Source organism: Vombatus ursinus, unplaced genomic scaffold, assembly GCF_900497805.2.
Source record: "Vombatus ursinus unplaced genomic scaffold, bare-nosed wombat genome assembly UNPS02014810.1, whole genome shotgun sequence".
In the NCBI taxonomy this organism is placed as follows: domain Eukaryota; kingdom Metazoa; phylum Chordata; class Mammalia; order Diprotodontia; family Vombatidae; genus Vombatus; species Vombatus ursinus.
Window position 1 is genome coordinate 48,416,512 of NW_020954588.1, and position 27,595 is coordinate 48,444,106.

Sequence of the window (27,595 nt, forward strand, 5' to 3'; positions counted from 1 at the left end):
TCACCGAGCCTTCCAGGTGCTACCTGCCTCCCAGCTTGCCCCATCCCCCATCCCCCATCCTCCAACTAGCTTGGGAGGGTCAAACACCCAGGAAAATAAAGGTCACCAGGATGGAGGAGGTGGCAACTTGGCCTCCCAGAAAGGCTTAGCCCTCCTGCAGGGACTGCTGCTGTAGCTCTGTCCCCTTTCTTGTCCACCCCTGAGGTGCCTCCTCACCTCTAACATCTTCCCCTGCCCGAGAGCCCCACTTTCAGCCTGGCTTTCTTTCCTAACCCCTTGGGGGTCTTTTCTGGACCCAGAAAAGTTTGATAATGTGGAGAATACCACCTGGAGGGATAACCAGTGTCCCCAGGACTGCAGACACAAAGTTAAGGGCAATAAAGGCACAAGGCTGTCTTCTCTCTCCCTCCTCTTTCCACAGGCCCATTGTGGGGAGCCTCTGTCCCTTAATCTCAGGCTGCCACTGGGCCCAGGGCAACTGCTCCTCCCTAGGGTGCCCTCCTCTCCCCCAAATGCTGGATGGGCTGTGACATGGCCCCTAAAGGCACACCAGATGGATGCACTGAAAAAACTAGCTTGCTGCCTGCTCACTGAGGCACAGCTGACCTTCCTTCCCTACCCCAGCCCAAAACGGATTAGCCTTGAAAACTCCCATGAGATAAGAAAACAGTGGGATCCTTCCTAGCCTCCATTCTTCCTATTTGGTCACTAGTTCAGCTTGGCTACAGAAGCAGCCACAGTCCACTACTTCTTCTACTCCTAGCCTACCACCAGGCCCATCTACTCACCATCAGGCCCAGCCCTTACCTTCTGCCATTGGTCATTTGTGATAGAATATTTCTGAGGTCTGGGAAATGGGGAGATGGTGTGCTTAGTTTGGGGGACAGAGGAGCTTCGCCAATTTAATGGATTAATTATTAACTAAACTCCTTCCCCCAAAGTCTCCATTTGTTTGCTGAAAGGGCTATTAATCCATCACGTCCACCACCACCACCACCACTCTGCTGCTCATCAGGCTTCTTAAACTCCAAGTATAGGAAGATCTGAAACAACACCAAAAACCCATTCACAGTTAATAGCTAACCCATTGGACTGCTGAATCTCCCAGTATTGGAAAAGGGGAGGAAGCACAATTGTAAGAGTCATCTGTGGGCCAGGGTGCTCATTTTCCCTTCATATCCCTTTGGACAGAGAGAGGCGTTTACTCCAACAGGATCTGGTTGGCGTTCCCTACAAGGCCACAGGTATACGGGATGAGCGCTGAACCTGTAGTCAAGGGAGACCTGGGTTCAGATGCTGCTTCTGATACTAGCTAGGGGACCACGAGGATAAAGCACTTAACTCCTCTGAGCCTTGGTTTCATCATCTTGAACAGAATTATAATTCTCTATCTGTCTTTCTTTCTACTTTTCTATATGTCTTTCTTTCTTTCATTCTATCTATCTATCTCTTCTACAGATGTCCAGAACTGGAAATGTCTGCCTTGGAGGTTGGGTTCCTCCTCATTGGCAGTCTCCTGAAGAGGTTGAATGATGACTCATCAGGAATATTTTAGACAAGATTCCTCAGTTGTCTCATCTGCAAATTGGGGATGATGATGGTTATAGCCCATCCCTCCCAGGGTCGTTGTAAGAATTAAATGAGTTAATGTAGGGAGAGTGCTTTATAAACCTTAAAACATTCTATACATGCTCATTATTCTTATTTTTGTTGCTCAGGCATAGGTTAGACTGCCCCTAGGGGCCTTTCCTTTCTATCTATGAGGTTCTGAGATTCTATGACATCACAAACTCTTCAGGGCTATGCAGCAAGTGGGATTGATCAGTGGTCCTTGAAAGGTCATGGAGAGTTGGGGAGGAGAGACCAGAATGGAGAGAGTGGTAAGCATTGCACCAACTTTAGACAAAGGGGAGAAACTGGTGTCTATAAACTCTAGGACCGTGAGTTTGATGTTTATTCTTGACAAAATTCTGGAACATATTGTAAGGAATGATTAGTAAACATGTAATGAAGGACTGACCAATGTGGGACCGGTCCTGGAAGCATGCACACAGGGATGTTTGGTGAACCTGTAAGTATTTTCTGTTTCTGTCTTCTTACTGAATGGTGAAGAAATGGACATTAGATGGACTGTGGAAATGGAACTGGTGGGAGTCAAGAAGGTGGAGTGAGAAACATTAGAGCCTAGCTACCCACTATCCCTTCTCCATAACTACTTAGAAAATGCATGAAACCAATTCCATATGGAAAAGCCAAGAAAAAGTCATGATGAGTCATTTTCCAGCTCTGTGTGACTAAGGGAGAGAGAGAGTTATGTGGACATTGGCCAGGAACATACATGGTGTGGATCATTCCACCACCCAGGCACTGAAAAAGGGCTGAGACAGAGCACTGAGGCAGGAAACACCCCAGCAGAAAGATCCAGGGTGATGATCATCTCTGAAATAGTGCTGGGTATAGAAATAGGTACTATCTGGAAGCTCTGACTCCTGGTAAACCTACATTGAAATAAAGCAATCGTCTATGACCAAAGTGGGGGGGAGGGGGGAATCAGCAGTTCAGTGTCTGAACCTGCAAAGTCTTTCAGCAGGCTAAATGACTGACTCCAGCAGCAATCTACTGAAATTTACAACCAAGGAGAAGATGACAGATCCAAGCCTGGGTCAGGAATTGACAAAGCTCAGACCAGGGGCACAGTGAACACACCAGCCCATTTGGGGACCTCTGAAAGCTTTCAGGCCCCCAGCCTGAGCTGTAAAAACAGCAGAAGGATGTAAAAGGACAGAAGCCCAGATCAGATATCCTTCCCAGAATTATGCAGAGCACAACACTAACATAAAGCCCAAAGTCAAGAAGTGAGGCTAGAATAAAAAAAAAAAAAAAGAGTATCACCATTAAGAGCTATTATGGGGACATGGAAGTTCAAGACACAAACCTAGAAGAAGAGAATAACTCAAAAACAACTATAAAGATGAGTATCCTAAAAGAGATAAAGAGCTAAAAAAATTATTTAAAAAAACAATTAAAATGGTGGAAGAAAAATGGAAAAAGAAGCAAGAGCTAAGGAAGAAAGACATGAAAAAAGAATTAACAGCTTGGGAAAAGAAGTACAAAGCCTTAATGAAGAAAATAACTCCTTGAAAATTAGAATTGAGAAGCAGCTAGGAGACGTAGTGGATAGAGCACTGGCCCTTCACAATCAGCCTCAGACTTATAACATTTACTAGCTGTGTGACCCTGGGCAAGTCACTTAACCCCAAGTGCCTAAAAAAAAAAAAAATAGAATTTGCCAAATGGAAGCTAATAACTTCATGAAATTTTTTCTAAAAAAATATAAAACAAAGTTAAAAGTGAGAAATATAGAGGAAAATGTAAAATCTCCTATAGGAAATACTTAGAAAACAAATTGAGGAGAAATAAGCCTAGGTATCATATTTCAAGAAGTTATAAAAGAAAACTACCCAGATCTCTTAGAACCAGAGAGCAAAACAAAAATTGAAAGAATTCACCAGTCACCAGCTGAAAGAAACCCCAAAATGGAAAATCCTAGGAATATTTTAGCTAAAATCCAGAATTACTAGGTCAAGTTAAAAACATGGCAAGCAATCAGAAAGAAAGAATTGAAGTACCAAAGAGCCACAATCATGAACCTGCCAAGGAAAAAGCAAAGATTAAGCAGCCACCATTTTGAAGAAATGGAGGACTTGGAATATGGTATTCCAGAAGGCAAAGAATCTAGAATTGCAATAAAAATCAACCTACCCAGCAAAGCTCAGTGCAATCCTATAGAAAAAAAAATAGATCTTTAATGAAATAGAGGACTTCTAAGAATTATTGATTAAAAAAAAAGACAGAGCTGAGCAGAAAATTTGTCATTCAGACACATGACTTGAGAGAAGTACAAAAAAGATAAATATGAGTGAGAAATAAAGGGCTAAATGATATTGTTTACATTCTTATGTACAGAGATGATACACAGAGCCCTTCAGAACTTTATCATCACCAGGGATCATAAAAGGATTCTAATTAGCCAGAGGATTTGTTTGGATGATGACAAAAGGAGAATGGAAATGATGGAAAAGAGGAATGAAAAGGAGACAGAGGAAGGTGGAGGAGAATAGAGGAAATTATTTTATGTAAATGAGGTATGCTAAGAAGAATTTATACAAAAAGGTGATGGAGCAGTGAGAAGGGGTAGTGGGAGACACTTGAACCTCACTCTCATCCTCGAGAAGGGAAGGGAAGAATGTGCACACGTGCTCGCAAGCGCGCGCACACACACACACACACACACATACGTGAGTTAGGTACAGAAATATGTCTTAGCCAACAGAGAAATGGGACGGAAAGGGATTAAGGGAAAAGATATGAAATAAGAGGAAGGGTAGATTAAGGGAGTCAATAGTCAGAAGCAAAAAAAAAAGCCCCCTTAAAGAGGGGGCAGGAAAAAAAAAGAGAAGGAAAAATGTAAGAGAATAGGATAGAAGGAAATATACAATTAACAATCATTACCATTAACATGAATGGGATGAACTCACTCATAAAATGGAAGAGGTTAACAGAATGGTTTAGAACCAAAATTCAACAATATATTGTTTACAAAACACACACACACACAACACACACATTTGAGACAGAAAGGTACACACTGAGTTAAAATAAGGGGCTAGAGAAGAATCTAATTATGCTTCAGCTGAAGTGAAAAAAAAAGATAGAGGCAGTGATCATGATCTCAAGTAAAAGCAAAATAGATGTAATTATAAGAGATAAAACAGGGAAACTGCTGGAAGGTGCTATAGACAATGAATTAATATTAATACTAAACACATATGTTCCAAATAGCGTAACATCTAAATTCTTAAGGGAAAATTTATGAGTTATATAAGGAAATAGACAGTAAAACTATAATAGTGAAAGACCTCAATTTACCCCTCTCAGACCTAGATAAACCTAGGTCTTCTTTTGGTTAGATCAATCTAACTAAAAAGAAAAAAAACAAAAAAAAAAGGAAGTAAATATTTTCTTTTTTCCTTTCTTTGATCTGTCTCTTTTCTTTCTTTCCTTTCTTCCTTCAATGTTTCTTTCTCTCCTCCAGTGTTTCAACTTTCTGTCTTCCTTCCTTCTTTCTTTCTTTCTTTCTTTTTCTTTTTTCCCTATTCCTATCCCCAGTTCCTGCCTCCCATCTTCCCTTTGGAAAAAAAGAAAGAAAGAAAAAGGCTTAGAATTAATATCCATAGTTATATTTGTCAGAGCTACCAAACTAAACTTCCTAAAATGCACAACTGACCATATCACTCCCCTATTCAATAAACTCCACTGGCTCCCAATTACCCCCAGGAATAAACATAAAATCCTTTGTTTGACTTTTGAAGTCCCTCATAACTTGGTCCTTTCCTACCTTGCCAATCTTCTTATATCTTGTTTTCTTCCATGTACTCTGTGATGCAGTGACACTGACTTCTTTATGTTCCTTGATCAAGACTCTTCATGTCCAGATTCTTAACATTTTCATTGGCTGTTCCCAATGCCCATAATACTCTCTCTACTCATCTCTGCCTCCTATGTTCCCTGGATTCCTTCAAATCTCAGCAAAAGTACGCCTTCTGCAAGTAGCTTGTCCAGTTCTTAATCTTAGTGCCTTCCCTCTGAGATTACCCTCAATTTTTCAAATATACATATATATACACACATATATGTTGTTTATACTAGTTGTTTACATATCCTCTCCCCATTAAATTTTAAGATCCTTGAGGGCAGAGACTATTTTTTCCATCTTTTTACCCAGTGTTTAGCAAAGTACCTGGCATGTAGTGGGTACATAATAAGTGCTTATTTTCTTACTAACCAATTAATAAAAATGACTTCCTACATTAGCCATGTCCAAAAATATGTTTTATTCCACTTTTTTGAGTACATCACTTCTGTGCCAGGAGGTGGGTAGCTTGCGTCATGATCAAGTTTCTGTCATGAACCATGATGATGAGTCATGGTTGGTCATCACATAAATCAGAGTTCATAAGTTTTTGAAAGTTTTGTTTTTATAATGTTGCTATTGTATAAATTGTTCTCTTTATTCTCATTTCATTTGTATCATCAATTCATACAAGTATTACCACATTTCTTTGAAACCCTCCCTTTTGTCATTCTTAAATAGAGTAATAATATTGCATTACATTGACATATGAGAACTGTTCAGGCATTCTTCAATTAATGGGCACCTCTTAGTTCCAAGCTGTCATCAATTACTAGAAAGATTTACTCTTAATCTCATTATCATCCACAAAGGTTCCATTTCTATGATCCAACAGACTGAAGTTCCTCTGTCTGACCATAAGCTCCTGCCATTCTGTCTTTCCTTGTGCCTCTCCCTCCTAAACACATTCTCCACCCTCATCACAACCTCATGGCGCTGCAACCCTGCTTACTTGTCCATTTCATCACCATCCCTGCTCTAATCTCACTTTCCTCTTTTCAAAATCTTGTTGCTACACCTAGTTAACAAGGTCAAAATAATAAGTGCTCTCTGTCTCTCTATGTCTCTATTTCTGTCTCCCCCCTCTCTCCCTTTCTCCATCCCTTCCCTCCTTTCTCTCTCCCTCTCTCTCTCTCTCTCACTCTCTTTCCTCTCTTTTTTGTTTGTTTGTTTGGGGTTTTTTAGGCAATTGGGGTTAAGTGACTTGCCCAGGGTCATACAGCTAGTATGTGTCAAGTGTTTGGTCTGAGGCCAGATTTGAACTCAGGTCCTCCTGACTTCAGGGCCGGGACTCTATCCGCTGCTGCCCCCTCCTCTTTTTTCTCTCTCTCCCACCTTTCTCATCTTACCAAAAATCATCTTTCTAATATACAATACATATTATTCCTTACGCAAGTACCCTTTGGTGGCTTCCTGTTGCCTCTAGGAAAAGCCACCAGCTGAGCAGCCTGAGTGTGCAGTCCTTCCACAATCTGGCTCCTACTGACCTTTTCACCCTGTGTTTCTAAGAACATTCCTCACCCTCCCTTTTCTATGCAAACTGACTTTTCACTGAACCCAACATTGCAGCTCCAGCCTGGGAGAAGCCATCCCCTCTGCCTGGAATTCATTCCTTCCTCAGTGTTACTTCTCAAGTTCTTAATCTTCAAAGCTCATCTGAGATGCCCTTTCTTATTATGAGATCCCTCCAGTTATTAGGGCTCTTTCCCTCCTCACACTACCTTGTCTTTACTTGTCTTATATTCTCCCAATAAAATGTAAACTTCTTGAGAGCAGGAGCTATTTTGTTTCTGCCTTTTGTCCCTCCAGCCTTGCACGTAAAGTTAGGAACCCAACCTTTCACTGGTGTAGGGGACTCTCAGACAAGGAAACTCTCTCCACCAATGCAGGTGACACTGTTGGGTTCTGATAGGGTTAGACAGTTGGGATTGGCACCTTCTCCACAACCTTCTCTACATCCTTAAGAAATTGCCTACATCGCTAAGAGGTTAGGTGACTTCTTCATAGCTGCATAGCCATTGTCAGAGGCAAGAGGTGAACCCAGGTCTTCCTGATTTCAAAGTCATCTCTCCATATTCAGAATGCCACAGCTGCCTTGTCCATGGTAGGGACTTGATAAAGAACAGAATAGAACTCACGATGGCTGCTCCAATCCAGAGGTAAGCTCCTGGGATGGCTCAGGGCCAAACTAATTCCCAGGATGAGGAAGCTGCTAACAAGCTAAATGGGCTTCCCAGCTCCAAGCCAGAAGAGGCTAAGGGCCCATGTGGACATTCACAAGTAGCTAGGACTAGCAAGCCATCTTATTATTCATTCCATACATGGCAGCTAGATGGCACTGGCCCTGGAGTCAGGAGTACCTGAGTTCAAATCCAGCCTCAGACACTTGACACTTACTAACCATGTGACCCTGGGCAAATCACTTAATCCTCAGTTTTTCTCATCTGTAAAATGAACTGAAGAAGGAAATAGCAAACCACTAGTATCTCTGCCAAGAAAACCCCAAATAGGATCATGAAGAATTGGACATGACTGAAATAAATTAACAAGTAATTCTCCACATGACTAAAGCAACTACTCTCCAAAATATTTAAGGCTGAAAATGAACTCCCTCTCCCTCCTACTGCCTTTTCCTTATGCTCAAAGACCAGGAAAGTTTTGTTTTCTACCCCATTCCCACTCAGAAGATGGTAGAAGAGTCCCATCACCCTGGAAGTCACAGGATCTTAGGGTTCACGACTGTAAAGGATTCTAGAATTTACCCAGCAAAGCCCTTTCTTAGGTTCACAGGTATAGAGCTGGAAGAGAGTTCTTAGAAGACATCTAGTTCAATCCTCTCAGTTTACAGATAAAGAAACTGAGGCCCAGGAAGGTGACAGACCTTGCTCTGAAGCTGTGGAGTTGGGATGGACTCCTAGCTCTTCTCCACCCCAAACCTGGTGTTTTTTCCCTGCATCTTTGGAACCAGTATGTGATCCCCCGTCCATTCAGTCGCCAGCTCTCACATCTCTGGTCACATCTTTTCACTCCATCCTCTTCTTGCCACACCCACTGCCATCCTCTCAGATCAGACCTTCCATCCTCTTCACCTGAACCATTGCAATGGTTTCCTTATCTCTCACTTTACCTCTCTCCAATTAATTCTCTGCATTGGTACTGAATGAATCATAGAATCATGGGTCATAGACTCAAGGGCCAAAGCTGGATGAGGATGTTGATTTTACAGATGAGGAAACTGATTTGGAAAAACCATTTGGGGTTTTCTTGGCAAAGACACTAAAGTGGTTTGCCATTTCCTTCTCCAGCTTATTTTACAGATGAGGAAATTGAGACTAGATTTGAACTCAGGTTTTCCTGACTCCAAGTCTGGCATTCTATCCACTGCATGACCGAGCTGTCTTAGGAAGACAAGCTCAAATCCAGCCTCAAATATTCAAATCCAGTCTCAGATACTTATTAGTTATATAACCCTGGGCAAACCACTTACCTTCTGTTTGCCTCAGTTTCCTGGACTCTAAAATGGGGATAATAACTGCACCAACCTCTCATGGTTGTTTTGAGGCTCAAATGAGATACTATTTGTAAAGCATTTATCATAATGCCTAGCATACAGTAGGTGCTATATAAATGTTAGCTATTATTATTATATTTAGATCTATGATCCTAGTATCAATAAGGCCCCTTCCACTTCTAGATTAATGATCCTATGAAAGTCCCAGTCATTCCACCCTAGTTATGTCTCTGTCCATTGCCCTGTTGTACATTTCCACCTGAATGTCCTAGTATCACCTCTACCTTAGCTAATCCAAGACAAGATTTATCCTCTTCACCCCTAAACCCATTCATCTTCTTAACTTCGGTATTAGTGTTAATGGTACCACCATACTCCATGGTGCTTTGGATTAAAACCTGAACTTCCTTGGATTCCTCCCTCTCCCTCATTGTCCACACTGATGGTCCTTAAATCCCACCATTTCCTTCTCCATCATCTCTCTTACTTCTACCCCGCTTCCTTCTTGTTGCCATCACGTTAATATGGTGGGATTTCCCTAGCTTGTCTCCTTGTCTCTGGCTTCTTTGTGCTCCAAGCCACCTAATCAACTGAAATTAGATCCATCTAGTAATATGTGCGTTTAGAATGTCACTTCTTTGCTCAAAAACCTTCATTGGTTCCCCATTGCTATTTGCTTGGGTTGGGCTGGTTGGTGTTAATAATGTACCTAGAAAAGTGAGATCAATTCATATTGAGAGGACATAGTGTAGCATCCCAACTCTGTTAACTCACTACCTGGGGCAGGACACTTAAAACTCTGAGCCTCAGGAAATGAGGAGATTGGACTGGATCCTGTGATCTCATGAGTCCAGGATATTATCAGACCTGAGCAGAGGTTCAGAGATTAGGCAAGTGTTGGCAACAGTACCTCAGATACCTAACCAAGGTCATACACTTTGAAGCTCGGGAAGGGACCTCATCCAATTCATCCACTTTACAAATAAGGAAAATGAGTGGGTATGTTGGAAAAAGTATTGACTCTCAAGTCAGAGGATCTGACTTCAAATCCCTCCTCTGACATTTACTACTTATGTGACCTTGGGAAAGTCACAAACTTCCTCAGGTCTTCACTTTGAGAGAAATGATTATTAAATAACCAACTGTTAATATTGGGAAGATCCAGTAGTTTCTTTTTTCCTTTCCTCATTTGGTAACTGAGTCAAAACTTAGTTTTCTGAAGGGCTGGGCAGATGGTGAGATGAAATCTTGGAATTGTTACCCCACCCAGCTGAGAGAACCTTACAAAGAATTTAATCTAAGGTTATTTCCAGTCCTGTGTTCTACTCAGCCAGGTCTGAGGAGACGTGGATCCTCTGTCAAAATTGCTCAGGGCCAGGGGTGGTCTGGGAACAAGAGTGATCAAAGTCACATCCCCCAGAATTAGAATAGGTCTACCTCTCATTATAATATTTATTCTCATTAATTGTCAACCAATCAGAGTTGCCATTCTCAGGAATACCCATTCTTCCAAGGGCATATAAGCATTGAGTGGGTTCCATGAGAGGTTTTTACTGTTTGAGAGAGCAACTGACTCCTTTTATTAATTATATACTAGCATGATTAATAAAATTATTAATTACCCAGAAACTGTATCTCTCTAACTTTTTATATATCACAGCTTCTTCAGTTATAAAATGAGGTGATTGGACATGGCCACTGCACACATGGTCCGTCCCAGCTATAGTTCTATGATCCTAAATAATTTACCCAAGGTCACTTAGCTAGTAAGTGTCAGAGCTAGTATTTCTGTAAATCCTTCCACCACCAAGTCTAGGGCTTCTTCCAGGATGGCTCTTGGCCAGTCTCTCTCCTCTTCACATCACTGAGAGTATCAAAAAGGAAATCACAATATTAGAATTTTACACTGATTCTCTTTTATTTCTGACTCAGCACACATGACTCTTGTGGTTTTTTTCCATTGTGAAAATCAGCTGATCAATTTAAATCCTTATGTTCCAAAAATAGCAAAAGTTGTGGAGATTCAAACTTGAGGCTCCCTGGGCAGGACTCTGAAGATGTCTGTGGGAAGGGCTGAATTTCTGGCTTTGGAGGGTATCGGCTTCCTGAGTGTGGACAATGACCTCGACTGGGAATACTGATTTCAGGCAAAGGAAGGACTTCACCCTTCTTTAGTGCAGGAAGTCTATGAACATCTTGTTCTGTGAGCCCAGGTGGAGGCCCACGCCTACATGGACTGTGGCCATGGGGACCATGGTGATGATGACCATGACGATGATGACCATGACCATGACGACCATGACCATGATGACCATGACCGTGAGGACCATGACCATGAGGACCACAACCACAAGAACCATGATTGTGAGGACCATGACCATGAGGACCATGCTTATGTGAACCATGCCTATGGTGGTCAGCATGGCCAAATGGGGGATGAGTTCCTTGAGGATGATGGAGATCCGGTTCATCTGGCCCTCCTTTAGGCTCTCTCTCTTCCAAAGAAGGAGGGTGGGTGGGAGGTGGCCCTCTGTGCTCATGTGAATGATCATGGTGAGGAGGTTCTTGGCATCCATGACCGAAATGTCCATGTGATGGATGTGGGCCTCTAGGAGGATGGTGCCTATGTCCACCAAAATGGCCATGAGGCCAGTGGTGGTGTCTTTTACTGCTGAAATGACTGGGGTCCTGGCAGGAAAAAGACATAGAATGGTCATTTCAATTCTATTCCATTCCCTTTCATTCAATAAGTATTTCACACACTCGCAGGACCTCAGTGGCCACCTAGTCCAATTACACATGAAAGGAGTGAGAGAAACTACCAGGAATCAGGAGAGGTCTCATGTGGAGACCACTCCCGCTCAGCCTTGAAGAAGAGGATAAAGAGCATTCCAGGTATGGGGGACAGGAGGTCAATGGCGACTCCCGAGACCAGCGAGTGGGCTGATTTGGTTGGAACAGAGCATGTGAAGGAAGGAGGCTCAGTTCCATAATCCAAAAGGAGAAGCTAGGCACCATGAGCTATCCCTTGTTTCCCATCAGGACTCAGAATCCTTAAGACTCCATGAGGTGGAAGTCATGAGGTCACTAAGATAGAGGAGCCTCATCCCCTTACCCTGAACATGTTTAAATGCCACTCCTAGGCCAAGGACATTCTCTAGGCAGCTGAACCTCACATACCTCTGGTGTCTGCCATGGCAGGAGTATTTTTTTAAGGACTAGGAGCATCAGTTCAAAAATAAAAATACCAATTTCCATCTTATTTTTGTCCTTTTTGCATAAATTTACATATTAAGTTTGAGATTCCCATTATGGAGCAAAAAATAAAATTGATTAGTGAAAGCCCAACCTTTGAGAAATGATATATGAGAAACATCAATGCTTCCATCTCCCCCCTTACTATGTTCTCCTTGAAAGAGAGGTCTGTTTTTGTTCTTTCCCTATATTTCCAGAGCTTACTACAGTGCTTTGCACACAGCAAGTGATTAATAAATGCTGGTTGGTTGTAGAGCTCTTGAAATAGTGGAGCTCTTGAGTGAAGGATTCGCTAGATGAAGATCTGGGTTGAGAGCTGGAAGGATCGTTCTGGATGACCTCATCCAATTGCACCTTTCACAGAGACTGAACCGGAGGCCCAGAGGGAAGCAGCGGGCCCAAGTTCCATGTTCATTAGAGAGCTGTTGGGGTTATTGTGATCCTATTGAAATGGTGAAGTGAAAATGAAGGCTCTGGCTCCTTCAAGAAACAGAGGCAAAGGATGGCCCAGGCTGGGAGAACTCAGTGGGTACCTCTCCAGCAGCGAAGGTAGACAATAAAGTGCCAGACATTATAGTAATGTATGGAAAAAAGAAAGCTACTTCCCCAATCCCCCTCATGCAGGCATCTCCCAAAGTCGCATCTCCAGCCCTGACCTCTCTCTGAACTCCAGGCCAACCTTCCCACATGCATGACAGGTAAAGGGGCCTCAGGCTCCACCAGTCCCATTATCCTCCACCCTTTCTGTCAATGGCCTCACCATCTGTACTGTCTCCTCTGTGTCTCACATCAAAACAGCCACCACATCTGGTCTGTTCCACCAGAAGTGGTGGGATAGACCCTGGAGATGGTGTCAGAGGATCTGGTGGGGAACACTTGCTCTGCCACCTACTGGACACTTAGTATCTCTGGGCCTCCATTCCTTCATCTTCAAAATAAGGGGGTAGGCAACCCTTGAGGCTCCTTCTGTCTCTAGATCTAGGATCATAGGACACACTCTCTCTTTGTGACTATCCCCATACTACCGTTGACCTCTCGCTAGGTCTTGACATCTTACCTCTCTCCTTTGTCCAGTCTGTCATTCAGAACTGTTGCTAAATTAATTCTTGCTATGTGTGGTTCTGGTCATGTCCCTGCCCTGCTCACTAATCTTCATTGGCTCCCTATTACCTCCTAAAGGTTCTAACACCTTTAAATGGCCCTCAAGGTGCTCCACCATCCCATCTTTCCAGTAATGGACACAGATGGAGACTGAGGTCTGAGAAGTACATTAAAATCCTACTGGCATGACTCTGTTTTGGACAAAGACAATTTAAGGCAAGTTACATACCTCTACCTTGAAAATTTCACAGTTTATACGCAGATCATCTGGTTTGTTCAAGTCAGAATTCTGCACATTATACACAAGAGCTGCCCAGCAAAATCCAAAGACCTACAAATGAGAGATAAGCCTGTGACTTTGGGGGTGAGTCCTGGGTAGGTATCTGCTGGCAGGGGACTGTGTATGGATGTGTGTGTGTCTGAATGTGTGTGAATACAAACATCTTTGAGAGTCTGACAGTGTGCATGAGTGTATTATGAGAGTGAGTGAATGTGTGTGGATGAGTTTGGAGGGATGAGGGTGTTTGAGTGTGTGTGAGTATTTTGAATGTGTGAGTGTATGTTAGACTATGTGTGTGAATGTGTGTGAGAGAGAATAAGTGTATATGAGAGCACGTACATGAGTGTGTGAGTATATGTGAGTGCGTGAATGTATTATGAAAATGCGAGTGTGAGTGTATGAGAATGTGTGAGGATGTATGAGTGTGTGAGAGTGTGTATGATAGTGTGGGTGGGTGTATACATGGCAATCTGACCCTTGTCCAATGACCTGGGAAGATGATCACAGCCTAGAAACACAAGGTAATCTCATTGGCAGTGGGATGTGTTAGCTGCGTGACCCTTGGTAAGTCACATTGCCCCTTTGTCCCTCAGTGTCCTATAAAGTGAAAGAGCCCAAACTGGTGGCTTCCAAGGTCTCTCCCTGCTCTAAATCGGTAGTCCTTGGTATTGGTAAGAACACCTGACTAGGTGGTGAGGTGTCAAGGGATGGAAGGCAGGGGAGGTCAGGCCTTCAGCCCCATCTCTGCCTTTAGACTGCTGGGTGACCTGCCTGGAGGCTTTCATAACCTCGTTGTGGCAAGAGATCACAGGTATTACTCAATCCAACTTGTTCCCAAACAGAAATCCCCTATGCAACATCTTTGGAAAGGGTCTTCCAGATGCTTCCTGCAAACGAGAGCCAACCCGTCCGGTAGGGAGTCTGCTTCAGCACTTGTGGACAGCTCCCAGTAATGGGAAGCGTTCCTCTTTCTGGGGCCAGGCAGAAAGGGTTGATTTCCTCTTCTCCACGATAGCCCTCAAGGACCCATCACAGGTTTCTAGATCTAAAGCTGGAAGAGACCTCAGAGGCCATCTAATCCAACCCCATCATTTTGCAGGCAAGGAGACTGAGACCTAGAAAGAAATGACTCCCAAAATCATAACAGGGACTAAGCTTCAGAGGTGGAATTTGGACTCAAGCCCCCTGACTCCTGAGCCAAAGACCTTTCATAGCTATCATGGGTGCTTCTAAGTCCTCTCTCACCAGGGCTGCATGTTACCAGGAAAGGGTCAGTGGTCCTGAGTCAGTGCCTTCTCTGCTCCTGCTTGATCCTCCTCTGGCCCCTGGCCCCAAGGAAACCAGAACTCCCTGAGCAAAGAGTACAGAGGCCTTGAGCACACAGGGAACTGACTCGGGAGTCAGCTGACCAGTATTCCTGGCTGCTTGCCTCAAAGCCTGAAACTGAGAACCAGAACTTCAGGGAGCAAATCTGTGAAACTACAGAGTGCTCTAGAAACAGGATGTGGAGACGTCCTAACTGTGAACAGAGACAAGCTTCCCAGACCCAGGGGGTGGAATCAGCTGCATTCACAGGGTCTTGAGTGATGGTGACAGGGATCAGCGATATCAAAATTATATAACTCAAATGGATATGAATAAATAGTAGTGCTCTTATATACATTCTATGTATAATATGTGTGTAATGTTATTTAATATGTGTGTATATATGTAAATACAGATACATATATTGTTTTCAGGTCTACGTAGTACTTTACATATATTATATCTCCTTTGAAGCTCATAACAACCTCAAGAGTTAGGTATGATTATCATCTCCATTTTATAGATGAGGAAACTGAGGCAAACAGCAGGTAAATGACTTGCCCAGGCTCACCCAGGTCACGAGAGTTGGAAGCAGGATTCTCCTCATCCACTTACCGGACAGCTCCTGAAAAAGGGAGGAGGTGGAGGCCGGCCTTCTGGCCCAGAGAAGTGGTGAGGTGGGGCTTCTGCAGAGTGGTTCCTTATGCTAAAATCCAGGTACAAAGTGATACTTTCTCCTCCCCTCTGAAGCAGAGAGATCACATGAGCTCCAGGAAAGCAAACTGAAGTAGCTTAATGACATATCCATTATCCATATCCAGTACCCATAAATTACAAACGCACCCGTGTCTCCTCCTCAGAATGGGGGGCCACATTGTCCCCTGGCTCTGTGCTCTTCCCTTTCCAAGCCCCCTCCTCTTCCTTGTTTTTTTGCTTTAAAATATTTACCAATAAGGCAGTTCCTTCATGTGAACTGCCCACCCCCTCTGAATGTGCCACGCATCCTCCTACAGATAAATAAATGTTTCTTGACTGACCAAATGACCACAAATGACCCCAATTTAGAGACACATTCCTGAGAGATCACCCAGGACTGGTTTGGGACTTCAATGGCCATTCAGCCATCCCATCCCTAACCAAGAATCCCTTCTCTATTATCTCCAACAAGTGGTCATCTGTCTTTCCTTGAAACCTTTGAGGAAGAGAGAGTCCAGCCCATTTTTAGCCATTTAAATGATTAAGAAGCCTTTGCTGTCATTGTGCCTCTTCCCAACCCTCACTGATTGCTGCTGGATGTGGCAGCCGGTCAGATTCTTAGGAACAGCCTTCATATATCCCCTGAGCTTTCTCTTCTCCAAACTAAACATCCCTAGCTCCTTCAAGCCATCTTTGTCCCCGATTTCCTCACCCTTACGCAGACATGCCTCAGTTTCCTGAGATGTGGGACCTGGGACTAACCCCAGTGCTCCAGATGTGACCAGCGCAGAGGACAGAGGAACCAGTAGCACCTCCCTTGTCCTGAACACTCTCTGAATGCATCCTAAAATTACTTTAATGGTGAAGCGGGGATATATAACACTGGTAACTTACATTGAGTTTGAGGTCCACTAGGATCCCATATCTATTCTATAGAATTTTTAACTTTGATCTTTCCCAGCCCCCTTGCCATCATCTTGTACTTTTGAAGTTGATTTTTTAAATCCAAATCTCTCACTTGTAACTCTATTAAATTTCATCTTACTATATCTGCCCCCATCTTTCTATCCTATAATGATCTTTTGGGATTCTGACTGTTATGTAGCATTTTAGATTTTTTCTCCCAGCTTTGTGTCATCTGTATTCTTCTAGCAGACCACACTCACATAGAGGATATCACACCTACTGATTTTGCACCCTGCCCCTTGGTCCCTCTCAACCCTGGAGCTTTATTTAAAGACTTATTGTAGACTCACCTCCTCCAGAGCTCTCTCAACCTTCAACAGCTGGAAAGAGGAGACACTGGCATCAGCCTCCTGGTACTCCTTGAGTGCTTTCTCTGCCTGCTTCTTATATTGTTCTGGATTTTCGAGGTAGTCAATAATCACAGGCCCAGATGTGGGGTCGGTTAATGCAGAAGAAACTGTGAAAATAAGATGAAGCCCAACCATGTAAATGGAATAAAATAACCAAGCTTGGTCCTGAAAAAAAAAGTATGAGAAACACCTCTCTCTCTTCTTGGCAGAAGTGGGGGTGGGGGGATGGGCTATGGAGGTGGAGAACAGCATATACTGGCAGACAGATCCATATGTTTGTTAGTTTCACTTATCTGCTTTTCTTTTTTTCTCAATCTTTATTTTTTGTAATTAGAGGTGGCTCTCCAGGTGGTGGAGAGGGATGGAGATGTAGGAAAATGCATATAGCTGAGATAAAAACAATAGAGATCATTTTCAGATTCTCCACTAGATAGGATAACTGTTGTGAAATGTGTGTTCCTCTACCACAATGCCCTGAAGACAGGCAAGTGCCTTCAACAGTGGTAAGAAAGTTTAGAAGAGGGGAAAGTTTGGGAGGGGAGCCAATGGGTTCTATTTTGGACATGTTGCATCTGAGATACCTATGGGACATCCAATTTGAAATGTCCAAAAGGCAGATCATAAATGGGTAACTCGGGACAACTGATTAGGGCTGAATCTATAGATTTGGGGAATCATCTGCATACATATGACCATTCAACTTGTATAAGCTAATGATTTTACCAACTAAGATAGCATAGAGGGAGAAAAAAGAGAGCCTAGAACAGAGACTTGGGGGACACCTAAAGTTTGCAGACATGACCTGGAAGAAGATTCAGGAAAGACTGAAGAGTGGTCAGAGAGATAGAGGAAAACCAGGAGAGCGCAGTATCATGGACACCTAGAGGAGAGGGTATCCGAGAGGTGAGTGTCGAAGACTGCAGAGAGGTCAAGAAGGGTGAGGACAGAGAAAAGGTCATTGGTTTGGCAAGTAAGAGATTATGGGAAACTTTGGAGAGATCAACTTCAGTTGAATCATGGGATCCAAAGCCAAATTGCAGGGGGGTTAGAAGAGAGGGAGAGGAGAAAAGAAGTCAGTGAGTATAGACAGCTTTCCCAAGGAGTTTAGTGGAGAAGGGGAGCAAAGGCATAGGAAGACAACCAGTAGGGATGATTTGATCAAGGCAGGGTCTAAAGATGAGGCAGGTATGGGCATGTTCATAGGCATCAGGAAAGTAGCCGGTAGATTAAAAGGGGAAGCATTTATTAAGTGCCTACAGTATGCCAGGAATTGTGTTGAATGCTTTGTAAATATCCTATTTGATCCTCACAACCACCCTGAGAGGTCAGTATTATTATTACATCCATTTTACAGTTGAGAAAACTGAGGCAGATAGAGATTAAGTGACCTGTGCAAGGTCACATAGCTAGTAAATGCCTGAGAGTAGATTTGAACTCAAGTCTTCCTGAATTTTAAGATTAGAGAAGAGAGTAAGGATGATATCAGTGGTGGGGTGCAGTGGGGGGAGGCAATACCTCCAACAGGAGGAGATGGGAAAGATGGGACCAAGGGTAATATTTAATAAAAGGTTGTTGAATGGTATAAATGTACCCCTTGCAGGTCTGTGTACCAACAACTGCCATCACAAGAGCTAAGCCCAAGTGAGAGGGGAGAGGATGGTCTCATTCAGGTAGCTGGGGGCGATAAGTCACAGATAACTGGGTCAGAAACAGCATTCTTACACAATGGTGAAGAGGCCAAAGTAAGCTGCCACTCCCAAACCCAGAAACCTGGACTGACCCAGTGAAGGAACTCAGAGGGGTCGTTGGCATCATCAAAAGGCTCTACCCCCTCTTTCTTCGCGAGGGCTTCCACTGGATAATTACTCTGAACAATGAGATTTCCTGGTATTAGATTCCATTCTGAACACGCACTCAAATGCGCAGAGCTATCCCCACTGCTGAACCCATTTTTCAGGGGTCCTGTGCCTGGTACCCAGCATCTCTAACCTCATCAGTTTCTATCCCTATCTCTGTCTGTCTGTCTCTGTCTCTCTGTGTCTGTCTCTCTGTCTCTCTCTTTCTTCCCTGCCCCCACCTTGGTGAGCCCAAATCCCATCAGACAAAGGCCTGGAGCTGTCCCTTGTGCTGGTCATCAGTCTCCCTCCCCTTCCAGCTCACAACTGCGGAGTCCTCCAGTTCTCTCCTGTCCTCCCCTCTCCCACTCCACCTCCCCCCGCCCCGAGCCAGAAAAGTGATTTTCCTAAAGTGTAAGCTGACTGTGTCACTCCCTTCACCAATAAATTCTGGTGCTTCCCTATTTCCTCTAGGATCAAATACAAATTCCCCTGGCACTCAAAACTCTTCACAACCTGGCTCCAACACACTTTTCTAGACTCATCACACCATACACTTGCCATCCTCGATGGTCCAGCCAAAATGACCTCCTCACTGCTGCTCCTGCATGACATTCCATGTCCTTCTCTATGCCTTTTTACTCACTGTTTCCCGTGCCTTGTATGTCCTCCCTCCCTCACCTCTGCCCCTTACGATCCCCAGGTTCTTCAAGACTCAGTTCAAATGCCCCATCTTGCATAAGGCCTTTTCTGATCCTGCCCATAAATCACTTTGCATTTATTTTGTACATACTTCTGTATGCACGTTTGTCCCCAGTAGGATTTATATCTTATTCCCGAGGGCAGGTATTGCTTCACTTTTGTCTCTGTGCCCAAGTGCCTGACATGTAGGAGGCACTCAATTGAATGTCTTTTGATTGATTGATTAATGGTCCTTATTAGTTCGTCCAGTTTTGATGACTGGATTTCAAAGAAAGCATGAAAAAAAATTGGTAAGGGTCTCGAAGAGTGACTCCAATGCTTTCAGAAGAGACATCTAAAGAGTTACTAGAATTGGAATCTGGAGGACACAAGAAGCCCCGCCCCCCCCACCCCTCCCCCTCCGGCTTCTGGGAGGCAAGAGGCTGTTGGAGGGATGGTTAGGTTTCTGGCTGTCATAGTCAGTGGTGAGAAGGGACTAAGCCTTGCCCAGAGCGGTGCCTGCAAAGCCCATCTCAAATAGAAAGTGAGAGCTCCTCCTCCTCCTGATCTTGCGATGCCATCGGATCATCACCTCCAGGAAGAATGTGCCTTTGTGATTTACAGATAACCAGAAATTGAAAAGTGAGATCAGAAGCATCATGTTGGTATAAAAAGGACAATACTCATATCTGCTTATACAGTAATGGCTGTAATGGCTTTTCCCGGACTTGTGATGGGAAGAGAGCGACCACAAGCCTGGTTGTGCCTGACCAGAGGAGAAAGTGAAAGGGGGGTGGGGTTCTTATAACAGGGAGGCAATGTCACATGGTGGATACAGCACTGAGCTTGGAAACAGGAAGGCCTGGGTTTGAATCCTGTCTGTGGTCTATACTGGCTCTCTGACTGTCACTGAATCTCTGTGGGCCTCATTTCCTCATCTTGGAAGTGAGGAGGGGCAGCTAGTTGGCACAGTGCATAGAGCACTGACCCTGGAGTCAGGAGGACCTGAGTTCAAATCTGGCCTCAGACACATAACACTTACTAGCTGTGTGACCCTGGGCAAGTCACTTAACCCCAATTGCTTCACAAAAAGAAAGAAAGTGAGGAGACTGGACTCTGACGTCTTTTCTAGCCTTAATTCTATTGTCTTTAATGCAAATAATTGTCTATCCGATTTTTGTAAACCGAATCCCACTTTAAATTTTAGGGAAGATTTTCTGATGTGAAGAAATCCAGCAGTAAGTTTAGGGATGGTTTTTATCTTTTCAGTGAAGGTGTTTGTGTGTGTTGGAGGGGAGGGGCTGTGGGAGGGGGCGGTGTCTAGGCATTCATTCACCTTTTCCTCCATCTGAGCTTTTCTTTGTGGGAGAGGTTCACCACCCACCCCTCCATCCAGAGAGTGGAGATAAAAGGGAAGCCTGAGATCACATCGAATCCCATCCACCCCTGCATGCCAGGCAGCCCCTAGCACATACCAGAGCTTGTGGTACAGTTGAACTCAATCACCTCATCATGTTCTGGCTTGCAAGTGGTGTTTGGGTGGGTGATGGCCACCACTTTGCACTTCCCGATGACCTGCAAGAAGGAAAAAATCGCTATTCATTTCCTTGGATGTCCTGCCTTCTTCAGGATCAGGGTGAAGATAGGGTGCTTCCCGTGACCCTGGGAAGGGGTCATTTCACTGTTAGGTTTTAAGTCAAAGTGTCCTCATTAAGGCTTTCTTCTATACCTTCCTTAGCTGTGTGACCCTGGACTCAGTCTCAGTTTCCTCATCTGCAAAATGGGAAAAGTAATAACCCCAGTGTGAGGGACTGTCTGATGTTGGCTACTGCCAAGTGAAAGTTGTGGCAAGATTGGGGTAGGAACTGGGTATTAGGAAATAACCGGAGCTCACGCTCCAAAGGCAGTGGGCAGTGCTATTGGAGCTGTGACAGCTGGGGAAGGAACAGAATACAAGGAAGTAGCCGGAGCACGTGCTCCTGAGGCAGGGGGCTGTGCCACGTGGGAGTGAGATGGCAGAGGACGAGTTCCCTTTGCTTAGTCCCCTCCCTAAATGCAACGTCAACCCCAGACGCCTCCTTCCTGTGTCCTTCCTGACTTCCTGGGTCACGTACCTTCCCTTTGTGTAGCACCGACCCCAGACGCCTCCTCCCGGTATCTGGGCCTGACTTCCTAGGTCACGTACTCTGTCTATGCACTAATCCCAGACGTCTCTTTCCTGTATCCGGTCCTAGCCTCCTGCATCACTTCCTCTCCCTTGGTGCGCTAAACTCAGACATCCCCTTCTGGTATCTGACCCTACAATCAATGACTAGTAGGCGGGCTGAGGAGGAGGGGCTAAGTAGGTACTTAAGGAACGGGGTCGTGGTCGGAGCTCACTCTCTCTTTGCTCCTGCTCTGTTGCTCTGGCCTTCCTGTTTGGCCTTGCTGTGATGGCCTCTGAATAAAGCTCGGGTGTTGGCACCTCCTGGTCGGCTCGTCTCTGTGTTTATCCGGTTGGGGACCGAAGACTGGTAAGTATGACTCTGGCAGCCTGCTCCTTAAAGGAGGAGAGTGTACAGCGCGGCCGGCACACCCCAGGTTGTTGTGAGGATCAAATGAGGTAAAATATATAAAACGCGTGATAGCTAAATTTCCTCTGAGGTCAGAACAGATCTCCTAAGGTTATTACAAGTCTGAACGATTTCTTGGGGGCTATTAGAAAGGGAGGGAACAAGGATTTATTTATTAAGACCCTAGAATGTGCATAGCACTATACAAATGTAATCTCCTTCAATCTTTACAAGAATCCTGAGGGTAGATGTTGTCATTATTATCCTTGGAAACTGAGGAAAACAGAGGTTAATTGCCTCAGTCAAGGTCACTCAGCTAGTAAGTGTCTAAGGCTGGATTTGAATTCAGGACTTCCTGTCTCTAGACCCAGCTGCCTTCCTGACTGAGCCACTCAGCTGCCTCTGGACAGGGGGTGTGCTGGAGCCAGTTTGAACTGAATGTTGACACCTAAGTGTTAAGTTTTCAGCATGAGTATTTACACCTCAAAAAATCCCTACAAATCAGGGCTTAATTTATTGCATTATTGATTATCTAGACTTAGGAAAATGATGCAGAAAATGTCAATAATTCACTCTAAATTTCAAAGTGTGTCCTGTGTACATTTGGGGGTGGGGTGGAGAGCTGGTTATTAAACATTTCCCAGGACATCACTGGCAAGAAGGAACCACTCAGAAGATATACATTGCAGCCCCAAACGTTTTCAAAAGGAAGCTCAACTTTCAGCCTGAACACAACTGTTTTTCTTTCTGAAAATAAAATTTCAAATTTAAAAGAATGAACTTTTCTTGATGGGCAGACACAGTGAGAGGTATGCTGATAAATATTTAACAACTAGGTCTCCAAAAAATTGTACTCATCACACACTTTTAAGTTTAACCTACATTATTTATGTTTTCTCATCATTTTTTAAAGTCTAAACAATAAACAAAACAATCACTACCTGATTTGTAGCATTTGCCAGTTTCCAAGGTGTTCATGTTTCTACTGGATATTTAACAGTGGGCTTTCCCAAGGTGGGAGCTGGCTCCAGGACACTCTTGGATGCAGCGTTGAGAAGAGGAGCATGGTCCTTCCTTATGAATCTGGGGTTCAGATCCTTACATGATGGACTTCCCAAGTGACAGGGCAGTCTTGGCACTAAGACTTGTGGACCATGAGGTGCTTGGGACAAGATGGGCAGTCTCAGAGATGCTTAGGCCAGTGGAATTCTAGGCTGTGGCTGAAATGGAGGGACCTGGGACCACCACTGTCTTCTCCCTCTTCCTTCCAGTAGCCTGGCACGGGCCCAAGGGTGGAAGGTCTAGGGGTTGATTGCCCCATGTTGAATGGAAAACTTCCCTCTAACCCATGGGGAGACAAAGAAGGACCAGAGAGATCTTCAGGGCTTTTCTCTCTGTTGTTCTTGTACATTATTAGGCAAAAAAGACTGCCAGGGAATATTTGAGTGCCCTCAAAAGGTGAGGACGACATCGAGCTTGTCTACTTACAGTTTCAGTGGGCCGTTTGCCACCTTTTGGTTGGCAATCCTGCACGGGTGTGCTAGACAGGACAGAGCAGTCTGATTCTTTCACATCCAGGACCAAATAGTGGATAACTGCAGATTCCTGAGGAAAGAGGAGAAAATGCACCTTTTAACAAATTCAGTTGGATCCAGTCCCATAAGCATTTGTTAAGTGCCTGCTGTGTGCTAAGCAGTAGACAAAACACTGAGGATAAAAAGACAAGAGATCTTAGACGATAGTCCTTGCCCTCAGGAAGATTATTTTCTATCAGAAGAGACAATTAATCAAGCAATAAGCATTCATCAAGCACTCACTGTATACTGTATGCCAAACTGTAAACTGTACGCTAGGTACTAGGGAAACAAAGACAAAAATCAAAGAGTCCCTGTCTTCAAGAAGCTTGCGCTCTATTAGGGGAGACAGTCGATCAATAAACACTTATGAAGTGCTTACTGTGTACCAAGCATTATTCAAGACTCTGGGGATCTACAGACAAATTAAATAATTTCTGCCTTCACGGAATTTATCCTCTCCTGAAAAACCACTGGTATGTATATAGAGCTTTAAGATTTTTTATTTCATTTTTAATTTATGGAATAAAATAAGCATTTCCATAGCATAGTATCATAAAAAAAGATTGCACATGAAACTGCAAATCTATTATATACAACTTGCTATGTATAGCTCTTAAAGATTACAGAGACCCTCCCTGCAAACAGCCTAGGGAGACAGGTAGTAAAAGTAGGATTATGGCCATTTTACTGTGGTTTTTTTTTTTTTAATTTGTTTTGTTTTGTTTTTGCAGTCTACATTTATTTATTTTTTCTTGCTTAAAAATATTTTTTATTAATTTAATTTGATTTATCAACAATCACTTCCAAAAGCCTTTGAGTTTTAAATTTTTCCCCCACAAAGATTCTTTTTTTTTGCTTTTTTGTGAGGCAATCAGGGGTTAAGTGACTTGCTCAGTCACATAGCTCGTAAGTGTCAATTGTCTGAGGCAGCATTTGAACTTGGGTCCTCCTGACTCCAAGGCAGGAGCTCTATCCACTATGCTACCTACCTGCCTTCATTTTACTGTTACAGAAATTGAGGCTCACTTTGTGACAATGGAAGAAAACTCATGTCTGGTACCCAGTTTCTTACTCCTAGGGGCGTGCCTTCTCAGATTCACTCCTTTATGGTCCTTCGTGCCAGAACCTTAGAAAAGATTCTACCACAGGGTTCTGAACCATGTTTGTGTCATGGACCTCTTCGGAGCCTGATGGAGCCCTTTCAGGATGATGCTTGGTGCCCACATTCATAATTAAAGAAAACATTCTGTTTCAGTTGGAAGTTAGTGAAAATAAAGATGTCATTTCTCCCCCCCACCCACCAAGTTCACAGGCACTCTGAAATCTTCAGGGCTTCTGAGGACCTCAGGTTAAGCATCCCTGCTCCAGAATAAAGAAGCAACTGCGTAAGATGCACTGAGGGAGTCAGTGGCTTCACACGGGTTTTTGCTCCATCACTCTTTCCTAGGCTGAAGCAGGGCCTGCCCGGACCAAACTTGGGCCACCCTCAGGCCTCTACCCAAACCTCTGGATCAGAGCAGCACAGCAGAGGGGAGGAATTCCTCCCCTTTCAGTCACAGGCCTATTTAGCAGCCTGGTGAACCCTTTCCTAGTGACCCCTTCTTAAAATTGGGATTTTAAATGCACGAAATAGAAATCTTAGGATTACAAAAGAAACTAAAGGTTAATGAAAATAAACACATCATCCACCCAAATTCACAAACTCCAGGATGTACTTATGGATGCCTTGGTGGTGGAGGGTGGGGTGGGGTCCTGTCACCCCGGGTTAAGAACCCCTGGTATCATGGAAAGAGAACTAGATTTAGAGGGAGAAAGACCTGGGGTTTAGCTACACTTTTGACACTTACTATGTTTTTGATTCTGACAAATAATTTAACCTCTCTGAGCCTCCATTTCCTCATCTGGAGGATTTTCATCTGGAAAATCAGGATCACAATACCATTAGCACCTACCCTATAGGGATAATTATTATAAGCCTCGAATGAAATAATGTCTACAAAGCAAACCTTAAAATACTATAGAAATATTAACTACTTTACTAGTACAAATGCTGACCTGCAATAAACATTGATTGACTAATAGTTGAACAAACACTGATAACAAACAATGATTTGAAGGCATAAAAGTTACTAAATCGTTCCTACCCTTTGATCCAGCCAACCATCAGAGCACATTCAGACAGGTCAAGGACAGAAGAAAGGCCACACACTTAACCTAGTATTTACAGCTGTGCTTTTTGTGGTAGCAAAGAACAGGAAACAATCAATTAGGGACAATGAATATGACAGAATATTTCTGCACCATTAAGAAAAAACAAACGTGAAGAATTCAGAGAAACATGGAAAGAGCTCTCTGGACCTCAGTTTCCTCACCTGTAAAATGAAGAGGTTGAGGTAAAAGGCAACTGAGGTACCTTCTAGTTTGAGAGCTATAAGCCCCTCTCTTGTAGTAAGTGTTGGCCAAGAAAGTCGAGCCAACAGAACCAGACAGGCATGACTACAATGACCTCAACCCAAATAATGGGAGAAAGCAACATGAGTCAGGTCTGAATAGGGCCATGGGCAATGGCACTACCAAGATGTTCTTTGATGGGGGCAGCTAGATGGCACAGTGGATAGAGCACCGGCCCTGCAGTCAGGAGGACCTGAGTTCAAATCCAGTTTCACACACTGACTAGCTAGCTGTATGACCTTAGGCGAGTCATATAACCTCCGTTGCCTCCAAAAAAATTAAAAAAAAAAAAAGATATTCTTTGTTTTCCATCACAACCTCTTGGGTGACTCAGTTTCCTCATCCGCGAGTCTCCTGTATCCGTGAGGACATAGGTGCGGTCTTTGTGCCCCTTCATTAAATTAAATACAATTGCTATTCTTAAAATAACTAAATTACTGGAGAAGCAGCATTGCCCAAAGGTCAGAGCCATTCTTTGACCACACACACACACACACATGAAAACACACATATACACATACACACACACGCATACACACATGCACACATACACCTATATACATGCATCCCCATATGCACATATACACGCTAGACACATACACACATGCATACACATACACATACGTACACACATAGCCATACACACACTACATACACACATGAAAACACACGTATACACACATATATGCACATACACATGTGTACACACATATACACACAACACACATGCGTGCACGCGTATATGCGCATACACATATATACACGTACACACATACACATGTATGCACGCACACCCATATACACACTGCACACATACACACCCGCATACACACATATGTGCACATACACACACATGCACACATGCACACAACACACGTGCACGCACACGTATGTGCACATACACATGTATACAAGCATACCCATACATGCATGAGCACGCGCACGTGCGCACACACACACACACACACACAAACACCTTCCAGGGTATATAACTGAGAAGAGCTCAGTTCCCAGCTTTGTCTCTGGGACCGCTCCTCACCTCTCCGTGTGCATCGGTGTGGGCATCAGCAACACGCAACAGTTGAAACTGGTAGCCGTCCCTTCGATTTTCGTTGATCTGATTCAGGATTTCCACAGCTTTCGGCCCAACTGCCTCGCAATCTGCAGGGCTCAATGAGAACGAAAGCTCTGCTGAGGCCAGGAGAAGCAGCAGGACCGGCAGAGCCCGCATTGTGTCAAAGCATGGAAACCCGCCTCGGAGGCAGGGGCTGTCGGGCAGAATCTGTGGAACGACCTCTTGGGATAAAAACAAACCCCGTGGATTCCTACGAAAGGGGCACTTTTGTATGTTCCAGTTGTGTAATCTGGAATGTCACCTTGACCCCTGATTAAGACTGGGGAGAGCCAGTAAATGATTAGTTAATTTTGGAGGTGAGTGGAGAGTCGTCGTCAGTGTTGGGGTGAGATTCTGCCTTGGCTTCAATTTATACACTTCTAGTAGATAGCACTAGAAAAGGAATCTTAAAAAAGCAAAACAAAAAACCTTAACCCCCACATGGATC

The 27,595-nt window shown here is 43.9% G+C and overlaps 1 protein-coding gene across 1 annotated transcript; it reads right to left on the reverse strand.

Annotated features, from left to right (window-relative positions):
• Positions 1-10,877: 10,877 nt before the first annotated feature.
• Positions 10,878-27,370, reverse strand: HRG (histidine rich glycoprotein). The gene is made up of 7 exons (XM_027875698.1): positions 27,073-27,370; positions 23,494-23,610; positions 20,929-21,028; positions 16,878-17,044; positions 15,541-15,669; positions 13,570-13,671; positions 10,878-11,672 (listed from the first exon to the last, which is right to left on the reverse strand). The coding sequence occupies exons 1-7, from the start codon at positions 27,262-27,264 to the stop codon at positions 10,962-10,964; spliced, it is 1,518 nt and encodes a 505-aa protein (XP_027731499.1). The 5' UTR covers positions 27,265-27,370; the 3' UTR covers positions 10,878-10,961.
• Positions 27,371-27,595: the final 225 nt, after the last annotated feature.

Excerpts from the sequence above, each read along its gene's own strand:
- HRG (XM_027875698.1), bottom strand. The coding sequence starts at position 27,264 with ATGCGGGCTCTGCCGGTCCTGCTGCTTCTCCTGGCCTCAGCAGAGCTT. Across the intron at positions 21,029-23,493 it reads GCAAACGGCCCACTGAAACT|GTCATCGGGAAGTGCAAAGT; the intron begins GTAAGTAGACAA and ends TCCTTCTTGCAG. Across the intron at positions 15,670-16,877 it reads TTGAGAGAGCTCTGGAGGAG|AGGGGAGGAGAAAGTATCAC; the intron begins GTGAGTCTACAA and ends TCTCTGCTTCAG.